The 24,374-nt window shown below is 44.6% G+C and overlaps 1 protein-coding gene across 5 annotated transcripts in view; it reads right to left on the bottom strand.

The window, feature by feature from the left end:
- Positions 1 to 24,374, bottom strand: part of stxbp5a (syntaxin binding protein 5a (tomosyn)) — a 215,728-nt gene that overhangs the window by 42,761 nt on the left and 148,593 nt on the right. For all 5 annotated transcript variants that reach the window (XM_087805057.1, XM_087805056.1, XM_087805059.1 and 2 more), the window contains exons 8-12: positions 16,401 to 16,524; positions 10,480 to 10,558; positions 10,040 to 10,194; positions 2,979 to 3,051; positions 2,760 to 2,907 (exon numbers count right to left, since the gene is read on the bottom strand). In XM_087805057.1, the coding sequence (XP_087661183.1) occupies positions 2,760 to 2,907; positions 2,979 to 3,051; positions 10,040 to 10,194; positions 10,480 to 10,558; positions 16,401 to 16,524 (579 nt within the window). The remainder of the gene's footprint in view (positions 1 to 2,759; positions 2,908 to 2,978; positions 3,052 to 10,039; positions 10,195 to 10,479; positions 10,559 to 16,400; positions 16,525 to 24,374) is intronic.

The raw sequence follows: 24,374 nt of genomic DNA, 5'->3' as shown, positions 1-24,374 counted from the left end.
TCTTCCCTCCCCCTTGCTTCCTCCCTTACTTCCTCCCTCCCCCCTTACTTCCTCCATTACTTCCTCCCTCCCTTGCTTCTTCCCTCCCCCTTACTTCCTCCCTTACTTCTTTCCTCCCCCCTTACTTCCTCCCTAAATTCCTCCCTCCCTTACTTCTTCCCTCCCCCCTTACTTCCTCCCTCCCTTACTTCTTCCCTCCCCCCTTACTTCCTCCACTACTTCCTTCCTCCCATACTTCTTCCCTCCCCCCTTACTTCCTCCCTCCCTTACTTCTTCCCTCCCCCCTTACTTCCTCCACTACTTCCTCTCCCATACTTCTTCCCTCCCCCTTGCTTCCTCCCTTACTTCCTCCCTCCCCCCTTACTTCCTCCATTACTTCCTCCCTCCCTTGCTTCTTCCCTCCCCCTTACTTCCTCCCTTACTTCCTCCCTCCCTTACTTCTTCCCTCCCTTACTTCTTCCCTCCCCCCTTACTTCCTCCCTCCCCCCTTACTTCCTCTATTACTTCCTCCCTCCCTTACTTCTTCCCTCCCCCCTTACTTCCTCCCTCCCCCCTTACTTCCTCTATTACTTCCTCCCTCCCTTACTTCTTCCCTCCCCCCTTACTTCCTCCCTTACTTCCTCCCTCCCTTACTTCTTCCATTACTTCCCCCCTCCCTCCCTTACTTCTTCCCTCCCCCCTTACTTCCTCACTCCTTCCTCCCTTACTTCCTCACCCACCATCTCCATCCTTCATCTCACTCACTTCCTTATATACCAACATAAACTCTAATTCCCTTCCTTCTCTTTTCCTCCTATTCTTCCTCCTTAATATTCACAACCTTCCTCACTCACTCTCTCATCCTTCCTCCTTCCCTTCCCTTCCTCACTCTCTCCATCCTCCCATTCTCTCTTCCTCTCACTCACTCTCTCATCCTTCTCTTCCTCTCACTCACTCTCTCATCCTTCTCTTCCTCTCACTCACTCTCTCACCCTTCTCTTCCTCTCACTCAATCTCTCATTCTTCTTTCTTTCCTTCTTCCTGTCACTCACTCTCTCATCCTTCTCTTCCTCTCACTCAATCTCTCATTCTTCTTTCTTTCCTCCTTCCTCTCACTCACTCTCTCATCCTTCAATTCTCTCTTCCTCTCACTCACTCTCTCATCCTTCTCTTCCTCTCACTCAATCTCTCATTCTTCTTTCTTTCCTTCTTCCTCTCACTAACTCTCTCATTCTTCTTTCTTTCCTTCTTCCTCTCACTCACTCTCTCCATCCTTCCTCTCCATCCTTGCTCTCAATCGTTCATTCTCTCTCCTCTCCTCTTCACTTAGACATACATATATTTTTATACTAGTTCAGATATATTTCAGAATTTGTTGTAAATATTGATCTGCTCATGTTTTTCACACAAACGTCCTCAGTTCCAGTCAAACGTTGATGGTCCTCCATCATCAAACGTTGATGGTCCTCCATCATCAAACGTTGATGGACCTCCATCATCAAACGTTGATGGTCCTCCATCATCTAACGTTGATGGTCCTCCATCATCAAACGTTGATGGTCCTCCATCATCTAATGTTGATGGTCCTCCATCATCAAACGTTGATGGTCCTCCATCATCTAACGTTGATGGTCCTCCATCATCAAACGTTGATGGTCCTCCATCATAAAACGTTGATGGTCCTCCATCATCAAACGTTGATGGTCCTCCATCATCAAACGTTGATGGTTCTCCATCATCTAACGTTGATGGTCCTCCATCATCAAACGTTGATGGTCCTCCATCATCAAACGTTGCTGGTCCTCCATCATCAAACGTTGCTGGTCCTCCATCATCAAACGTTGATGGTCCTCCATCATCAAACGTTGATGGTCCTCCATCATCTAACGTTGATGGTCCTCCATCATCAAATGTTGATGGTCCTCCATCATCAAACGTTGATGGTCATCCATCATCAAACGTTGATGGTCCTCCATCATCAAACGTTGATGGTCCTCCATCATCTAACGTTGATGGTCCTCCATCATCAAACGTTGATGGTCCTCCATCATCAAACGTTGATGGTCCTCCATCATCAAACGTTGATGGTCCTCCATCATCAAACGTTGATGGTCCTCCATCATCTAACGTTGATGGTCCTCCATCATCAAACTATGCTGGTCCTCCATCATCAAACGTTGATGGTCCTCCATCATCTAACGTTGATGGTCCTCCATCATCAAACGTTGATGGTCCTCCATCATCAAACGTTGATGGTCCTCCATCATCTAACGTTGATGGTCCTCCATCATCAAACATTGATGGTCCTCCATCATCTAATGTTGATGGTCCTCCATCATCAAACGTTGATGGTCCTCCATCATCTAACGTTGATGGTCCTCCATCATTAAACGTTGATGGTCCTCCATCATCAAACGTTGATGGTCCTCCATCATCTAACGTTGATGGTCCTCCATCATCAAACGTTGATGGTCCTCCATCATCAAACGTTGATGGTCCTCCATCATCTAACGTTGATGGTCCTCCATCATTAAACGTTGATGGTCCTCCATCATCAAACGTTGATGGTCCTCCATCATTAAACGTTGATGGTCCTCCATCATCAAACGTTGATGGTCCTCCATCATCAAACGTTGATGGTCCTCCATCATCTAACGTTGATGGTCCTCCATCATCAAACGTTGATGGTCCTCCATCATCTAACGTTGATGGTCCTCCATCATCAAACGTTGATGGTCCTCCATCATCTAACGTTGATGGTCCTCCATCATCAAACGTACCTTCTTACTGTATCCTTGTCTCTTCTGCCGCGAGCCCACCGAGTACAGAGCTGGTATGAGGTCCACGGGACAGTCGGCGAAGTACTCGCAGCAGGTCACCGGAGACTCGTGGATGGTCAGAGGATAAGGGTTCTCGAAGATGGGGTAACTGTCGAGGAGAGACGCCGTCAGGAGCCGGGTCAGAACGACCCGATTTGAGGTGACGGGAGATCATCTCACCCGTTTTGTGCGAGGTCGATCACGACCAGATCCTTCTCCAGCAGAACCACCACCGCGTACGGTTCCTGGAAATCTGCAGCAAGAGAAGAAGAAGTCGTTCGTCAAAACCACAGAAGATCTGAAGGAACGTGGAGAACATCTTTTATTATTATCACATCCTGCGCCTGGAAGACAGTTTTAAATCTATTTAAATCTATTACCGAACTGTCGGGCCGGAGCTCGCTGAAATATTTGCATGCGTCTGAGTTAAGAGTGTAATTACACCACTGGCCCGGAGGATTAGTCGCACTAATGGATTCCAAATGAGCCCAAGATTTTAGACCGAATGGAAACTTGACTGAGGTGAGAGTCATCGAAGGAACATCCCTGAGCAACACTTTAGAAGAAACAAACAATAACTTTTAGCATCGTTTACCAGCAGCTCCTTCTTGCTGTTATTACTACAAAACAATAAATACTACAAAGAGCAAAACGTAATGAAAACATACAACTATTAGCTTGGTTATTATTAGCAGCAAGCTGAGCTACATGCTACTTGTTAGCTTCATCACATGTAAGTAAGTAAGTAAGTAAGTAACAACACAGTCGACAACACAGTCGACAACACAGACGACAACAATTCGACAACACAGTCGACAACACAGTCGACAACACAGTCGACAACACAGTCGACAACACAGTCGACAACACAGTCGACAACACAGTCGACAACACAGACGACAACAATTCGACAACACAGTCGACAACACAGTCGACAACACAGTCGACAACAATTCGACAACACAGTCGACAACACAGTCGACAACACAGACGACAACACAGACTACAACACAGTCGACAACACAGACGACAACACAGTCGACAACACAGTCGACAACACAGACGACAACACAGTCGACAACACAGTCGACAACACAGACGACAACACAGACGACAACACAGTCGACAACACAGTCGACAACACAGTCGACAACACAGTCGACAACACAGACGACAACACAGTCGACAACACAGTCGACAACACAGTCGACAACAGACGACAACACAGACGACAACACAGTCGACAACACAGACGACAACAATTCGACAACACGGACGACAACACGGACGACAACACGGACGACAACACGGACGACAACACAGATGACAACACAGTCGACAAAACAGACGACAACACAGACGACAACACAGACGACAACAGAGGACAACACAGTCGACAACACAGACGACAATTACACCACTGGCCCGGAGGATTAGTCGCACTAATGGATTCCAAATGAGCCCAAGATTTTAGACCAACTGGAAACTTGACTGAGGTGAGAGTCATCGAAGGAACATCCGTGAGCAACGCTTTAGAAGAAACAAACAATAACTTTTAGCATCGTTTACCAGCAGCTCCTTCTTGCTGTTATTACTACAAAACAATAAATACTACAAAGAGCAAAACGTAATGAAAACATACAACTATTAGCTTGGTTATTATTAGCAGCAAGCTAAGCTACATGCTACTTGTTAGCTTCATCACATGTAATAAGTAAGTAAGTAAGTAACAACACAGTCGACAACACAGTCGACAACACAGACGACAACACAGTCGACAACACAGACGACAACACAGTCGACAACACAGACGACAACACAGTCGACAACACAGACGACAACACAGTCGACAACACAGACGACAACACGGTCGACAACACGGTCGACAACACGGTCGACAACACGGTCGACAACACGGACGACAACACGGACGACAACACAGATGACAACACAGTCGACAACACAGTCGACAACACAGACGACAACACAGTCGACAACACAGACGACAACTCAGTCGACAGCACAGACGACAACAATTCGACAACACAGTCGACAACACAGATGACAACACAGACGACAACACAGTCGACAACACAGACGACAACACAGTCGACAACACGGGTGACAACACAGTCGACAACACAGACGACAACAATTCGACAACACGGTCGACAACACGGACGACAACACGGACGACAACAATTCGACAACACAGTCGACAACACATACGACAACACAGTCGACAACACAGTCGACAACACAGTCGACAACACAGACGACAACACAGTCGACAACACAGTCGAAAACACAGACGACAACACAGTCGACAACACAGTCGACAACACAGACGACAACACAGACGACAACACAGACGACAACACAGACGACAACACAGTCGACAACACAGACGACAACAATTCGACAACACGGACGACAACACGGACGACAACACGGACGACAACACAGATGACAACACAGTCGACAAAACAGACGACAACACAGTCGACAACACAGACGACAACACAGACGACAACACAGACGACAACACAGTCGACAACAGAGGACAACACAGTCGACAACACAGACGACAATTACACCACTGGCCCGGAGGATTAGTCGCACTAATGGATTCCAAATGAGCCCAAGATTTTAGACCGAATGGAAACTTGACTGAGGTGAGAGTCATCGAAGGAACATCCGTGAGCAACACTTTAGAAGAAACAAACAATACTTTTAGCATCGTTTACCAGCAGCTCCTTCTTGCTGTTATTACTACAAAACAATAAATACTACAAAGAGCAAAACGTAATGAAAACATACAACTATTAGCTTGGTTATTATTAGCAGCAAGCTAAGCTACATGCTACATGTTAGCTTCATCCCATGTAAGTAAGTAAGTAAGTAAGTAACAACACAGTCGACAACACAGTCGACAACACAGACGACAACACAGTCGACAACACAGTCGACAACACAGACGACAACAATTCGACAACACAGTCGACAACACAGTCGACAACACAGTCGACAACACAGTCGACAACACAGTCGACAACAGATGACAACACAGACGACAACACAGTCGACAACACAGTCGACAACACAGACGACAACAGTCGACAACACAGTCGACAACACAGACGACAACACAGACGACAACACAGTCGACAACACAGTCGACAACACAGTCGAAAACACAGATGACAACACAGTCGACAACACAGTCGACAACACAGTCGACAACACAGTCGACAACACAGACGACAACACAGTCGACAACACAGTCGACAACACAGACGACAACACAGTCGACAACACAGTCCACAACACAGTCGACAACACAGTCGACAACACAGTCGACAACACAGTCGACAACAAAGTCGACAACACAGTCGACAACACAGATGACAACACAGTCGACAACACAGTCGACAACACAGACGACAACAATTCGACAACACAGTCGACAACACAGTCGACAACAATTCGACAACACAGTCGACAACACGGACGACAACACGGTCGACAACACGGTCGACAACACGGACGACAACACGGTCGACAACACGGACGACAACACAGACGACAACACAGTCGACAACACAGTCGACAACACAGTCGACAACACAGACGACAACACAGACGACAACACAGACGACATCACAGACGACAACACAGACGACAACACAGTCGACAACACAGACGACAACACAGACGACAACACAGTCGACAACACAGACGACAACACAGTCGACAACACAGACGACAACACAGTCGACAACACAGACGACAACACAGACGACAACACAGTCGACAACACAGTCGACAACACAGACGACAACAAGGTCGACAACACAGTCGACTTAGTCGACTTTAAAATCTTAATATTAATAAAGAACTATTAGAATTGGAATTCAGAATATGCATCAAACTGAGTAAGAATTCTATAAAAAACATGCTCAAACTTTTACGAATAAAATTTTTCAGATTTTATATTCTTACCATAATCTTAAGTCGTTTATAAAATACAGGAATAATTTAGTACTTTTGATGAAACTATAGTGTACTACACTAATGTATTATTATCAATAATAAATCCAGTCGCTTTGTCGCTATCAAAAAGCAGGTAGTGATGTGTAAGTAGTAGTCGTTGCCGTGGCAACAATGGCAGTCGTTCAAGTAGAAATACTTGCTTCATTCATAGGAGAAACAGATGCAATATTTGAGTACATGATGTTGAGGTATTCTGAAATACAACAGTGGAAGTGGGAGAATAAATAGAATAAGAAGTGGAACAGGTAGTTTTCCTATTTGTGGATTAAATATTCGCCAGTATACGTCAGTATTAGTAGTAGTAACTGTAGTTATTGACTAGTATTATTGACTTCAAGTCATTTCTTGTCCTCCTAAAAACAAAAGTCAGGGACCAAAGCGGAGGATGAAGTCGCAGTAATTCTGATAATAAGAATCTCATCCTCAGCTGCTGCTCGACGACAACACAGTAGACAACACAGCTGACAACACAGTCGACAACACAGACAACAACACAGACGACAACAATTCGACAACACAGTCGTCAACACAGACGACAACACAGTCGACAACACAGTCGACGACAGTCGACAACACAGTCGACAACACAGACGACAACACAGTCGACAACACAGACGACAACACAGTCGACAACACAGTCGACAACACAGTCGACAACACAGACGACAACACAGTCGACAACACAGTCGACAACACAGACGACAACAATTCGACAACACAGACGACAACACAGACGACAACAATTCGACAACACAGACGACAACACAGACGACAACAATTCGACAACACAGTCGACAACACAGTCGACAACACAGTCGACAACACAGACGACAACACAGTCGACAACACAGTCGACAACACAGTCGACAACACAGTCGACAACACAGACGACAACAAAGTCACACGTCAACGCGTCGACAACACAGTCGACAACACAGTCACACATCAACGCGTCGACAACACAGACGACAACACAGTCACACGTCAACGCGTCGACAACACAGTCGACAACACAGTCACACGTCAACGCGTCGACAACACAGTCACACGTCAACGCGTCGACAACACAGTCGACAACACAGTCACACGTCAACGCGTCGACAACACAGCCGACAACACAGCCGACAACACAGCCGACAACACAGACGACAACACAGTCCCACTTCAACGCGTCGACGTCCGACCGGCGAGCGTCGTGTGGATCGATGGCGGGTCGATGCAGATTATCAGAGAGCAGAGGTTAGAACATCATGATGTCACTGTAATTACATCATCACTAATCCTCGCTCTACGTTCCATGTGCCCGATTAACTGCATTCACATGTTCGACGACGTCGACGCGGCTCACGGAAGATGAATCTGTTCCGCTGGGAAATTCCACATTTATTAAAGCAACGAACGAACACACGGGGGCGAGAGATAATTAACGAACAGGGAGGTGTTTGAATGTTTTCTGTCGACACAGAGACAGGAAAACACTTCTGCCTCAGATACTCGTTAGTTTGAGTCAGTTTGAGCTAGTTTTGCTAGTTTTATTCATTCATGAGGAGAAATAGAAGTTAATATTGTTACTCTTTTAAAGTAAATCAATGAAAACTGGATAAAAACTGAAGAAACACGACGTCTGTTCACTTCCTTTGACATCAACGATGCATTCAATGACGATGGGATTTCTGTGGTGCGTTCAAGAACGTATGGTATTTTTAAAAAATAAAAAGGAACTAAACACTGTATCACTTCAATGAAAAAAGTAACTCACTCAGTCGACAACACAGACGACAACACAGTCGACAACACAGACGACAACAACGTCGACAACACAGACGACAACACAGTCGACAACACAGTCGACAACACAGTCGACAACACAGTCGACAACACAGACGACAACACAGTCGACAACACAGTCGACAACACAGACGACAACACAGACGACAACACAGACGACAACACAGTCGACAACACAGACGACAACACAGACGACAACACAGACGACAACACAGTCGACAACACAGACGACAACACAGACGACAACAACGTCGACAACACAGACGACAACACAGTCGACAACACAGTCGACAACACAGTCGACAACACAGTCGACAACACAGTCGACAACACAGATCTTTTTTATTTTCTTACAATATGCTAGTTTTATTCATTCATGAGGAGAAATAGAAGTTAATGTTTTTACTCTTTTAAATTAAATCAATGAAAACTGGATAAAAACTGAAGAAACACAACGTCTGTTCACTTCCTTTGACATCAACGATGCATTCAATGACGATGGGATTTCTGTGGTGCGTTCAAGAAGGTATGGTATTTTAAAAATAAAAAGGAACTAAACACTGTATCACTTCAATGAAAAAAGTAACTCACTCAGTCGACAACACAGACGACAACACAGTCGACAACACAGTCGACAACACAGTCGACAACACAGACGACAACACAGTCGACAACACAGACGACAACACAGACGACAACACAGACGACAACACAGTCGACAACACAGTCGACAACACAGACGACAACACAGTCGACAACACAGTCGACAACACAGACGACAACACAGACAACAACACAGACGACACAGCGTCGACAACACAGACGACAACACAGTCGACAACACAGACGACAACACAGTCGACAACACAGTCGATAACACAGGCGACAACACAGTCGACAACACAGTCGACAACACAGTCGACAACACAGTCGACAACACAGTCGACAACACAGACGACAACACAGTCGACAACACAGACGACAACACAGTCGACAACACGAGAAGTATGTGATTTGAGACATACTATCTGTGGAGGATTAGTTACTAGTTAGTACGTACACTATCCTGATGATACTAACTTCTAGTATAATAAGAGAAGTATGTTTGAGACATACTATCTGTGGAGGATTAGTTACTAGTTAGTACGTACACTATCCTGATGCATACTAACTTCTAGTATACTAAGAGAAGTATGTGATTGGAGACATACTATCTGTGGAGGATTAGTTACTAGTTAGTACGTACACTATCCTGATGCATACTAACTTCTAGTATACTAAGAGAAGTATGTGATTTGAGACATACTATCTGTGGAGGATTAGTTACTAGTTACTAGCACAGGTGTAGCATAAACAATAGTACCAGTCGTAGTACTTGTAGTGGTACACGAGTCTCTCACCGTTGGGGTACGGCGTCTCACAGAGCGTCAGGAAGTCCACGATAGGGTAGTCCATCTCCAGGACCGCAGTGCTCTTCCCGTGCATGACCGTGAGACAAGGCCGCCGGCCCACCGTGTCGTAGGACAGCCCCCCGGACAGGATGATGAAAGGTTCCCTGGGAACAAACACAAGCTCGGTTCCAGGTCCAGAACCAGTCGCCATAGCGACGGAACAATTGGGATGTCTCGGGAGGCCGGAAGCTAATGTGATACAAATGAGCTTTGGAACGGAAGATGATTGATTTAAAAGAGGTTTTCGTTTTCTGTCTTCTGAACGAGCGGCATCTGGAATCAAAATGAGGAGATTCGGGTTCCGAGCGTTGCATCTTAAGAAGCTGCAGCTCGGAGGAAACGCTCGGAGGTCACACTCTGAAGGTCGTCGGCGAGTTCTTCAAACTCACCCCAGCCTGGTGGTTTTGTACTCCACCTTCAGGATGGGTTTACAGGGCTCGGGCTTCTTCCCGTCCTTGGGCTGCTTTCCTGGAAATCAGAAAAAGAACAAGTTAGTCTTGATGTTGTGAAGACGACAAAGGCGAGAGTCGTACGGAATCTTTTGGTCGTGATTCATAGCGTTCCTCACAGGTTCCTCACACATTCCTCACACGTTCCTCACAGGTTCCTCACACGTTCCTCACAGGTTCCTCACAGGTTCCTCACAGGTTCCTCACACGTACCTCACACGTTCCTCACACGTTCCTCACAGGTTCCTCACACGTACCTCACAGGTTCCTCACACGTACCTCACAGGTTCCTCACACGTTCCTCACAGGTTCCTCACAGGTTCCTCACACGTACCTCACACGTTCCTCACACGTTCCTCACACGTTCCTCACACGTTCCTCACACGTTCCTCACACGTTCCTCACACGTTCCTCACAGGTTCCTCACACGTTCCTCACACGTTCCTCACACGTTCCTCACACGTTCCTCACACGTTCCTCACACGTTCCTCACACGTTCCTCACACGTTCCTCACACGTTCCTCACACGTTCCTCACAGGTTCCTCACACGTTCCTCACACGTTCCTCACACGTTCCTCACACGTTCCTCACACGTTCCCCACACGTTCCTCACAGGTTCCTCACACGTTCCTCACACGTTCCTCACACGTAAAAAAGTAGAAAAGGAGATGAGAGTAGATGATGAAGAAAGAAGGATGGAAAGAGAATAAGAGGAAAGAGAACAGGATGAGAAAGAAAAAGAGTAAGACGTAAAGTTTTGGAAGAAAGAAAAAAGAGAGAATCTTTTCAACTTTTGAAACGTCCTCCTGACCGACACCCACCACCGTGACCCTCCACAGAGTCTGGCTCCTGACCCAAAGTCCTCCTCCTCCTCCTCTTCTAACCTGCCGACCTGCTCCTCGGCCTTCCACCTGTGACCTCTGACCTTCTCTTGCTCAGCGGCTCCGTCTTCAAACACGCAACCCCTCGTTCTCGTCGACACCCTTCATCTCCCGGAGAGACACACCAGGTCAAACCTCTGCAGCGACTCGTGATCCCTCGTGTGGTCCGAGGGTCAAAGGTCAACCATCAGTATGCAGTGGTGGAGGTCGTTCCCCTTGATCCAGAGACAACAACATCTGCAGGTACCAGACGGTGACCTCTGTGACACTTGCATGTACAAGTGTACTTTCACTTGGTCGTCAACACTGAAGCGTCACCTGTCACTCAAACTTTAAAACTGTCACTCAAACTTTAAAACTGAGCAGACAATAGTATTAATTAGTACTTGTTCCATTATAAATATTGCTTGTTACTTTTTTTTTTTTTTAATTTATCTATTTCAATAAGGTGTAAATAAAACTAAGTAAGTAAGTAATATTTATTTAAATAGCGCTTTTCCAGAACAAGGGTCACAAAGCGCTTAAACAATCAAAACAATACTCAAAAAAGTACATACTTTAAAGGTCAAGATAATACTGAGAACAACACAGGAGTTCCAGAAAATCAAGGAAAAGCCTGAACAAATAGAAACGTCTTAAGGTGTTTCTTAAAGGAACTAAATACATAAAGTACTTGAATACTCAAAGTATGAGTTATATCATATTTATTTTCTTCTTTTCATCGCCGTCAAGAAAGTCAAATACTGTTTCCCGTGGATGTTTTGCTCTGAAACACCGAGAGATACTTTGAACGTTACATAACGACGTTTATTAATTACAGTGTAAAGACAATTAAAGTCGGCCTTAAACCCGTCAAAGGAATCTCCGTAATGTCCCTTTTAATAGCAGAGTAATTAGAACGAGTGAAAGAAGAAAGAAAAAAGAGAGAATCTTTTCAACTTTTGAAACGTCCTCCTGACCGACACCCACCACCGTGACCCTCCACAGAGTCTGGCTACTGATCCAAAGTCCTCCTCCTCCTCCTCTTCTAACCTGCCGACCTGCTCCTCGGCCTTCCACCTTCCACCACGACTCATGGATGTCGCAGCAGATACCAAGAAATGCTGGTTCTCCTGATGGTTCTGGAGGCTTCTGTGGGTTTGTTTGGAACATCACGTGAACTTCAACCTCCGTTGGTGCTTCAGAGAGAAGATCGAGGTCAACGTGTTCGTCTCTTACAGTGAGAGCTTGGTTGAGATTCTAGAAGAACCAACACTCATTGAAGAACCATTGAAAATGATCTTGAGCTCCGCCCACCGAACACTTTTTCTGGAGATTAAATCTTGTTCAATTTAACCACACCCACTCTGCAGTGATGGGTCAAGCATGGAGGTTTGTCACTGCGCATCATCCATGGCCTCCACCTCCAAGGGACTCGTTGTATAAACAAAGCGTGATCAAAGCTGGAGGAGGAGTGAAGCCATTATTACGTCATCATGGACTCTCGTAACCTCTTGTTCGTCCAGATTTCAGAGCGACTTTATAAAGTAATAAAGTGTAAAACACGGTCATGATGAGAAGTTACTGTATCTTCTCTAAAGAGACCAAACGTACTCGATGACCCTCAGAAGTCTCTTGTCGTTATTCTCGTCTCTTCTTCAGACCAACCGTTATCTCCAACCTCGTCTCCCCATTAACCTTCTGGTGAACTTATTTTAGATCTTTCTAGTCTGGTGTCGACCTCAGCATCTTCGTTCCTGACTCGTCAACTCTGCCACACACGCCTTCTGCTGGTGTTCCTCACACGTTCCTCAAACATACCTCTCACGTTCCTCACACGTTCCTCACACGTTCCTCACACGTTCCTCACACGTTCCTCACACGTTCCTCACACGTTCCTCTCACGTTCCTCACACGTTCCTCACAGGTTCCTCACAGGTTCCTCACACGTTCCTCACACGTTCCTCTCACATTTTTCACACGTTCCTCACAGGTTCCTCACACGTTCCTCGCAGGTTCCTCACACGTACCTCAAACGTTCCTCACACGTTCCTCACACGTTCCTCACAGGTTCCTCACACGTTCCTCACAGGTTCCTCACACGTTCCTCACAGGTTCCTCACAGGTTCCTCACACGTTCCTCACAGGTTCCTCACAGGTTCCTCACAGGTTCCTCGCACGTTCCTCACACGTTCCTCACACGTTCCTCACAGGTTCCTCACACATTCCTCACACATTAACCTTCTGGTGAACTTATTTTAGATCTTTCTAGTCTGGCGTCGACCTCAGCATCTTCGTTCCTGACTCGTCAACTCTGCCACACACGCCTTCTGCTGGTGTTCCCGCCCCTGGTCGCACTCTCTTCTTCGCCTGTCTTGTTTCTGTTGACTTCAGTTTCTCCACCTCACACTCTTCTCCGATCCACCTCTTAATTAATTGAAGTCTTGATCGCAATGACCTCGATGGGACTCCAGGGGGCAGTAGTGAACTCTTGCTCTTCCACCAGGAGGACCTTCAAACTCTCCACCTCCAACATCCGATCTTCTCCAGAGTCAAACTGAAAGCTCCAAACGACAAACTAACCAGGAAGGACATCATTGACGATCATCCTGATCTACTGAGACGAACAAAGTCAAAGATTACGAAATAATAACTCCACAAACTACTAGTGATGATTGACCACGTGGTACTGAAACAACAGGTGCAGCTGCAGAGAGAAAACCAGCGAGTCAGCATTAAAACCAGAGATATTTCTCCAGAGGGAGCTTTTTGAGAAATAGATCCAAAGAGGGAAAGATGGCAGCAAAGCTTTCAACGTATCGAGCACTTTTATGAACACGTGGAACTGATAAAAGCTTGAGCAGCGATCCTCAGGTTCATCTTCGAGAAGCTTTATCTCATAAATGGTCAAGTCAATGTGGAGCCTTAACAACATCTTTGTGAAGCTTCCTCAGACCTTCAGGTACGAGTGAGATCTGGATCAAATAACTCAAATATATTCACTTTGTTGTACTAGAATGAAAATCTATGTATTTGTAAAAAAAACAACTTCAGTTAATGACTCAGATGTGTGTAGGAGACACAACAAGAGACAGACGGGACAAGAGACTTGACTGACATTGAATACAGAGAGACAGAAGTCGGACTGACAGACAGGTGACGGGGATCAATGAGCTGAAAGACAGACAGGATGACAGAGAGAGTGACGGACAGACAGACATAGACACAGACACAAAAACAGAAAGACACAAAAACAGACAGACAGACAGACAGACAGACATAGAGACAGACACAAAAACAGAAAGACACAAAAACAGACAGACAGACAGACAGACATGTAGACAAAGAGACAGACATAGAGACAGACAGACAGACATGTAGACAAAGAGACAGACATAGAGACAGACAGACAGACATAGAGACAGACAGACAGACGGACATAGAGACAGACAGACAGACATAGAGACAGACAGACAGACATAGAGACAGACAGACAGACAGACAGACATAGAGACAGACAGACAGACAGACAGACAGACATAGAGACAGACAGACAGACAGACATAGAGACAGACAGACAGACAGACAGACAGACATGTAGACAAAGAGTCAGACATAGAGACAGACAGACAGACATAGAGACAGACAGACAGACATAGAGACAGACGGACGGACATAGAGACAGACAGACAGACAGACATAGAGACAGACAGACAGACAGACAGACAGACATGTAGACAAAGAGTCAGACATAGAGACAGACAGACAGACAGACATAGAGATAGACAGACAGACAGACAGACATGTAGACAAAGAGACAGACATAGAGACAGACAGACAGACATAGAGATAGACAGACAGACATAGAGACAGACAGAAGGACGGACATAGAGGGACACACACTTACAAACAGACAGACATGTAGACAGACAGACAGACAGACAGACATGTAGAAAAAGAGACAGACATAGAGACAGACAGACAGACAGACAGACATAGAGAAAGACAGACAGACATAGAGACAGACAGACAGACGGACATAGAGAGACACACACAAACAGACAGACATAGAGACAGACAGACATGTAGACAAAGAGACAGACAGACGGACGGACATAGAGAGACACACACAAACAGACAGACATGTAGACAGACAGACAGACATGTAGACAAAGAGACAGACATAGAAACAGACAGACAGACATAGAGAAAGACAGACAGACATAGAGACAGATAGACAGACAGACATAGAGAGACACACACAAACAGACAGACATAGAGACAGACAGACAGACAGACAGACAGACATGTAGACAAAGAGACAGACATAGAGACAGACAGACAGACAGACAGACAGACATGTAGACAAAGAGACAGACATAGAGACAGACAGACATAGAGACAGACAGACAGACAGACATGTAGACAAAGAGACAGACATAGAGACAGACAGACAGACAGACATGTAGACAAAGAGACAGACATAGAGACAGACAGACATAGAGACAGACAGACATAGAGACAGACATAGAGACAGACAGACAGACATGTAGACAAAGAGACAGACATAGAGACAGACAGACATAGAGACAGACAGACAGACAGACATGTAGACAAAGAGACAGACATAGAGACAGACAGACATAGAGACAGACATAGAGACAGACATGTAGACAAAGAGACAGACATAGAGACAGACAGATATAGAGACAGACAGACAGACAGACATGTAGACAAAGAGACAGACATAGAGACAGACAGACATAAAGACAGACAGACAGACAGACAGACAGACAAGAGAACATAGAGACAGACGGACATAGAGAGACACACACTTACAAACAGACAGACTTCATCAATAATTAATTCACATTCATCGTCCACTGCAGCATCAAAACATTCACGACTCCATCAAATTTCTGTCTCGACCCTTGACCCCTGGTTGGGCTCAGAGCCGTGAGATGTTCTTCACGTGATCAACATCAACAACATCTTCTCACCGTGTGGCGTGATTGTCTGGACGGGCTTCCCTTGTCCCCGGATGTTCCACGTGGTCAGCGTCCCGTCCGAGTGACTGCAGGTGAACTGCTTGCCCTCGTGGTGCCAGGCAACCGAGTGGATGGCCTGAAAAACAAGAGGAGAACCATGACCTTCAACCTTCTACAACACAGGTTCTGCCGCACCATCATCGTGGTGCCAGGCAACCGAGTGGCCTGGGAAACTAGAGAAGAACCATGACCTTCAACCGTCTACAACACAGGTTCTGCTGCACCATCGTGGTGCCAGGCAACCGAGTGGATGGCCTGGGAAACAGGAGGAGAACCGTGACCTTCAACCTTCTACAACACAGGTTCTGCCGCACCACCATCGTGGTGCCAGGCAACCGAGTGGATGGCCTGGGAAACAAGAGGAGAACCATGACCTTCAACCGTCTACAACACAGGTTCCCGCTGCACCATCGTGGTGCCAGGCCACCGAGTGGATGGCCTGGGAAACAGGAGGAGAACCGTGACCTTCAACCTTCTACAACACAGGTTCTGCCGCACCACCATCGTGGTGCCAGGCAACCGAGTGGATGGCCTGGGAAACAAGAGGAGAACCATGACCTTCAACCGTCTACAACACAGGTTCTGCCGCACCATCATCGTGGTGCCAGGCAACCGAGTGGATGGCCTGGGAAACTAGAGAAGAACCATGACCTTCAACCGTCTACAACACAGGTTCTGCTGCACCATCGTGGTGCCAGGCAACCGAGTGGATGGCCTGGGAAACAAGAGGAGAACCATGACCTTCAACCTTCTACAACACAGGTTCTGCTGCACCATCGTGGTGCCAGGCCACCGAGTGGATGGCCTGGGAAACAAGAGGAGAACCATGACCTTCAACCTTCTACAACACAGGCTCTGCTGCACCATCGTGGTGCCAGGCCACCGAGTGGATGGCCTGAAAAACAAGAGGAGAACCATGACCTTCAACCTTCTACAACACAGGTTCTGCTGCACCATCGTGGTGCCAGGCCACCGAGTGGATGGCCTGGGAAACAAGAGGAGAACCATGACCTTCAACCTTCTACAACACAGGTTCTGCTGCACCATCGTGGTGCCAGGCAACCGAGTGGATGGCCTGGGAAACTAGAGAAGAACCATGACCTTCAACCTTCTACAACACAGGTTCTGCTGCACCATCGTGGTGCCAGGAAATTCAATTCAATTCAATTCAATTTTATTTAAAGTGTCTTATCATAACAAAGTTATCTCAAGACACTATACAGTTGAAATAAGACTACAGTTGATTAAGGAAAAATAGATCCCAGCAATTCAACAAAGACCAAGAAACAAAACACTGTACAGTGAGCAATGGCGAGGAAAAACTTCCTTTTAGAAGGCAGAAACCTCGAGCGGAACCAGACTCATTGTTGACGGCCTGCCGCTTTGACCGCCTGGGAGGAAGGATGGGGGGGTAGACAGATGGATAAGGAGAGGAGTGAGGGAGGATATAGTGAGAGAAAAGAGGAGAGTGTAGGAGGGTCCATGGGGGTGCTGGAGAGAACAAGGCAAGAGAAGAACCATGACCTTCAACCTTCTACAACACAGGTCCTGCTGCACCATCATGGAGCAGTTGGTGGCAACCTAGTGGATGGCCTGGGAAACTAGAGAATAACCATGACCTTCAACCTTCTACAACACAGGTCCTGCTGCACCATCATGGAGCAGTTGGTGGCAACCTAGTGGATGGCCTGGGAAACTAGAGAATAACCATGACCTTCAACCTTCTACAACACAGGTCCTGCTGCACCATCATGGAGCAGTTGGTGGCAACCTAGTGGATGGCCTGGGAAACTAGAGAAGAACCATGACCTTCAACCTTCTACAACACAGGTCCTGCTGCACCATCATGGAGCAGTTGGTGGCAACCTAGTGGATGGCCTGGGAAACTAGAGAAGAACCATGACCTTCAACCTTCTACAACACAGGTTCTGCTGCACCATCATGGAGCGGTTGGTGGCAACCTAGTGGATGGCCTGGGAAGCTAGAGAATAACCATGACCTTCAACCTTCTACAACACAGGTTCTGCTGCACCATCACAGAGCCGATGGTGGGAGGAACGAGTTCTTCTCTCCTCAGGCACGACTTATGAAGAATGTTTTTATGAACGAACGTGGAGGTCATTGAATGGAGACACCGGCTGAAATATTGAAGTCAGTTTTATGAAAGCACCGTGAGCTTCACGACCTGGACCTTCATCGCGTGGACATCGTCAGAGAAACCACACGAAGGATTAGAAGGTAAAGTCGCGAGGCTGGTGTGCGACATGATTTATCTGCTGCTGAGCAATCACGGAGAAGACAATTATGAGTCGTGTAAGCTTGAAAAGGGCAACCTTGCTCAGTGAAGCTCTTTTGTGGCTCATAATTAACACAAACATGTTGACATTCAGGAGCCTGGAGGACGACAGCGAACGTCTCGCAGGTGATGATGACACCAGTTTTTTTAGCCTCAGACTTTCATTCGGTTGATCTGGATTAAGATCGTTTGTCTCGTGACTTCGACGGAAAGGATGATCTGGACTCGTCGGTCTGTAACCAGCACTTTATTCTGACCAGGAAATACGATACGATTCGATCTTGTAATTATTGGAGGCTAACGTTAGCATGTAGCATCAGTGCATCAATAGTACTGTCTTTTCTTCTTTGAAGAACGAACAAAAGTCTGTTAATCTTACATTCCACTGGATGTTTGGTATAAAAACCTCTGTTTTTGCTCGTTAGCATACGGTGAAGACGCACACATAACACTTTATAAATGACGCTAACAACTTAGCTCGTTAGCATACGGTGAAGACGCACACATAACACTTTATAAATGACGCTAACAACTTAGCTCGTTAGCATACGGTGAAGACGCACACATAACACTTTATAAATGACGCTAGCAACTTAGCTCGTTAGCATAAGGTGAAGACGCACACATAACACTTTATAAATGACGCTAACAACTTAGCTCGTTAGCATACGGTGAAGACGCACACATAACACTTTATAAATGACGCTAACAACTTAGCTCGTTAGCATACGGTGAAGACGCACACATAACACTTTATAAATGACGCTAACAACTTAGCTCGTTAGCATACGGTGAAGACGCACACATAACACTTTATAAATGACGCTAACAACTTAGCTCGTTAGCATACGGTGAAGACGCACACATAACACTTTATAAATGACGCTAACAACTTAGCTCGTTAGCATACGGTGAAGATGGACACATAACACTTTATAAATGACGCTAACAACTTAGCTCGTTAGCATACGGTGAAGACGCACACATAACACTTTATAAATGACGCTAACCACTTAGCTCGTTAGCATACGGTGAAGACGCACACATAACACTTTATAAATGACGCTGACCACTTAGCTCGTTAGCATACGTTGAAGACGCACACATAACACTTTATAAATGACGCTAACAACTTAGCTCGTTAGCATACGGTGAAGATGGACACATAACACTTTATAAATGACGCTAACAACTTAGCTCGTTAGCATACGGTGAAGATGGACACATAACACTTTATAAATGACGCTAACAACTTAGCTCGTTAGTATACGGTGAAGACGGACACATAACACTTTATAAATGACGCTAACCACTTAGCTCGTTAGCATACGGTGAAGACGCACACATAACACTTTATAAATGACGCTAACAACTTAGCTCGTTAGCATACGGTGAAGACGCACACATAAGACTTTATAAATGACGCTAACAACTTAGCTCGTTAGCATACGGTGAAGACGCACACATAACACTTTATTGATGACGCTAACAACTTAGCTCGTTAGCATACGGTGAAGAAGCACACATAACACTTTATAAATGACGCTAACAACTTAGCTCGTTAAAATACGGTGAAGAAGCACACATAACACTTTATAAATGACGCTAACAACTTAGCTCGTTAGCATACGGTGAAGATGCACACATAACACTTTATAGATGACGCTAACAACTTAGCTCGTTAGCATACGGTCAAGACGGACAGGTTTGTTTGGAAGTTCACGATCTTCTAAGAAAAGACAACTGAGACGAGATGAAAAGTTCTTACGATATGTTGCTTTAATAAAGGAGGTTGAAAGAGACGAGTGACTGGATCACTAGTGTTTGACTAGATCATAAGTTAGTATTACTTCACTGGATCACTAGTGTTTGACTAGATCATAAGTTAGTATTACTTCACTGGATCACTAGTGTTTGACTAGATCATAAGTTAGTATTACTTCACTGGATCACTAGTGTTTGACTAGATCATAAGTTAGTATTACTTCACTGGATCACTAGTGTTTGACTAGATTATAAGTTAGTATTACTTCACTGGATCACTAGTGTTTGACTAGATCATAAGTTGGTATTACTTCACTGGATCACTAGTGTTTGACTAGATCATAAGTTAGTATTACTTCACTGGATCACTAGTGTTTGACTAGTTCATAAGTTAGTATTACTTCACTGGATCACTAGTGTTTAACTAGATCATAAGTTAGTATTACTTCACTGGATCACTAGTGTTTGATTAGATCATAAGTTAGTATTACTTCACTGGATCACTAGTGTTTGACTAGATCATAAGTTAGTATTACTTCACTGGATCACTAGTGTTTGACTAGATCATAAGTTAGTATTACTTCACTGGATCAGTAGTGTTTGACTAGATCACAAGTTAGTATTACTTCACTGGATCACTAGTGTTTGACTAGATCATAAGTTAGTATTACTTCACTGGATCACTAGTGTTTGACTAGATCATAAGTTAGAATTACTTCACTGGATCACTAGTGTTTGACTAGATCATAAGTTAGTATTACTTCACTGGATCACTAGTGTTTGACTAGATCATAAGTTAGTATTACTTCACTGGATCACTAGTGTTTGACTAGATCATAAGTTAGTATTACTTCACTGGATCACTAATGTTTGACTAGATCATAAGTTAGTATTACTTCACTGGATCACTAGTGTTTGACTAGATCATAAGTTAGTATTACTTCACTGGATCACTAGTGTTTGACTAGATCATAAGTTAGTATTACTTCACTGGATCACTAGTGTTTGACTAGATCATAAGTTGGTATTACTTCACTGGATCACTAGTGTTTGACTAGATCATAAGTTAGTATTACTTCACTGGATCACTAGTGTTTGACTAGATCATAAGTTAGTATTACTTCACTGGATCACTAGTGTTTGACTAGATCATAAGTTAGTATTACTTCACTGGATCACTAGTGTTTGACTAGATCATAAGTTAGTATTACTTCACTGGATCACTAGTGTTTGACTAGATCATAAGTTAGTATTACTTCACTGGATCACTAGTGTTTGACTAGATCATAAGTTAGTATTACTTCACTGGATCACTAGTGTTTGACTAGATCATAAGTTAGTATTACTTCACTGGATCACTAGTGTTTGACTAGATCATAAGTTAGTATTACTTCACTGGATCACTAGTGTTTGACTAGATCATAAGTTAGTATTACTTCACTGGATCACTAGTGTTTGACTAGATCATAAGTTAGTATTACTTCACTGGATCACTAGTGTTTGACTAGATCATAAGTTAGTATTACTTCACTGGATATACTGAGCTAAGACGCGTCGTCTTGGCAACCGAGCCTAACAAGCCGCACAGTTCACAGACGGACGGAGACGTAAACGACAACGAGACATAGAAGTACAAACTGACAACTTTACAGAACGTGACACTGATTGATCGAAGTGCACATTGATTTATACAATAAAAAATGATAAATTATCATATGTTTTCAATAAGAATATCACACGTGCCAATATCAAAATCAATATTTTTGCCGATAAATCGTGCAGCCCTATACTGTAGTTAATGGTTTTAAGTTCTTCTTGGCAACGTGTCTCAGTATTGAACCAAACATAAGAACATTTTTAGAGCTTCCACTGTTGCAGTGCATCGTGGGACTTGGATAAGATGGTGGCAATGGTTTTCTCCAGCAGTCATTCATGATGGACAGTCAAGAATCACATGACACTGATATAGAGAATGTGCTAAATCGTGATCCTTGAAGAATGAAAAAGATCTTTGAATGAATGAACATCCTGGTCATTTGAGACGGAAGTTTGGTTTATTGGTTTCAATCCGACAGATTACACTGGTCGAGACGATGGAAGTTTGAACCCGAAATGAAGCCAGTGTGCGACTGAACCACGGCCTCGCTGTTGAACGTGTCGTTGTCCTGCTTGAGTTTAAAGTCGTTCTGGTCCAGGTTTAGTACGGCGTACATTTTAGGACATCGTCAGGTATCAGACCAAACTGCAACAAACCTCCGTCAGATCGAACTTTGTCAACCTTCAAAATAAAAGTCCCCAGACAAAACTACATCAGAAACAAAAACAATCGCTCCTTTTTATTTCAAATAAAACAGGAAATGCATGTGATAACGACGTGATTATTAGACAAAACGACATCAGATAGCATCTGGGGAAAAAAATAACGTACAGTTTTATTGCGAATGAAACCGGAAATGCACGCGATAACGATGTGATATCAGCCAGAAGGACATCGGATAGCATATAGAAAAAAAAATAATTATCACTTATCACGTCGTTATCACATGCACTTCCGGTTCAATTTGCAATAAAATGGTTCGCTTATTTTTTCCAGGCGCTATCTGATGTAGTTTTGTCTGGGGACTTTTATTTTGAAGGTTGACAAAGTTCGATCTGACGGAGGTTCGTCTGACGCCGTTTTGTCTGACGGAGGTTTTTCTGAGGCCGTTTGGTCTGATACCTGACTCTGCCATCTTCAACGGTGTGGTCTGCTGGGGGAGCAGCATGACAGCAAAGGATAGGGCTAAACTGGACAGCCTTATTAAGAAGGCCGGTTAAGTCCTAGGGCGCCCCCTGGATCCTGTGGAGGAAGTGACTGGGAGGAGGATACAGAGCAAGCTGGGCTCCATGAGGAGGAACTTGTCTCACCCTCTCCAGCACACACTGAGGGCATTGAGGAGCTCCATCAGTGATAGAATGCTCCATCCCAGGTGTGTGAGGGAGAGGTACCGCAGGTCCTTCCTCCCTGCTGCCATCAGACTCCACAACAAGAACACACCAAGATAACTATTTAACTGCACCTCTTGTTATTTATGTAAATATTATTGTGAATATATAATATAGTGCAGATTTATTTTCTATTCTATTTAGATTTTCTTTCTTTTTCTTTTTATTGTTTTTTATTTCTGGGTGTTTTATTTTCTTGGTATATTGCTCTGGCTGTTGTTGAACCGAATTTCCCCTCGTGGGACAAATAAAGGATTCTGATTCTGATGTACATTCCCAAAGTTAGCAAAACTTTGAATTCTTGCTTTTTATTTTTTTTAAACGTGTTCATCTGTAAATCTTCCGCTTGAATTGTGAAAAGTCAAGTCAAGACAAGTCGTCTCATGTTGTTGTAATGGAAAGAATCTCAGCCTTTAACTTCGTAACGACGGGTTATGATCTGATAAAAAACATCTTACGCTGGAGAAAATATACAATAGTACAAACGTACGGCAGCCAGTTGTACTTTTGGTCAAAAAGATGGAAACAAATGTGTTATTAAAGTTAATGTCTTCATTATTGGTTTGGTGATATCGCGACGCGCCGGCGGCTCCTCTCTGATGTCGCTCAGTTTTGGCGGGAAACCGATGCGAGTCCCGCGAGACTGAGCGTTAGAAGAGATATTTTTATACCATCATGTCGACACCGAATATATTTGCAGTGTAACAAATAATGTATATTAAATTGATGTTTACTAGTGTTGGAATACTTTTTTACAACACATACTTCTGATGGATACAAATATGAGGAACTATACTTTGATTTTTTAAGTTGTCAGAATGATAAAACACACACATGAATGGGCAAATGTATGTGACAGACGCCATCTTTGCTGAGGGCGA

This window comes from Callionymus lyra, chromosome 13 (assembly GCF_982586985.1).
Source record: "Callionymus lyra chromosome 13, fCalLyr1.hap1.1, whole genome shotgun sequence".
In the NCBI taxonomy this organism is placed as follows: Eukaryota; Metazoa; Chordata; class Actinopteri; order Syngnathiformes; family Callionymidae; genus Callionymus; species Callionymus lyra.
This window is presented reverse-complemented; position numbering and strand designations above follow the sequence as displayed.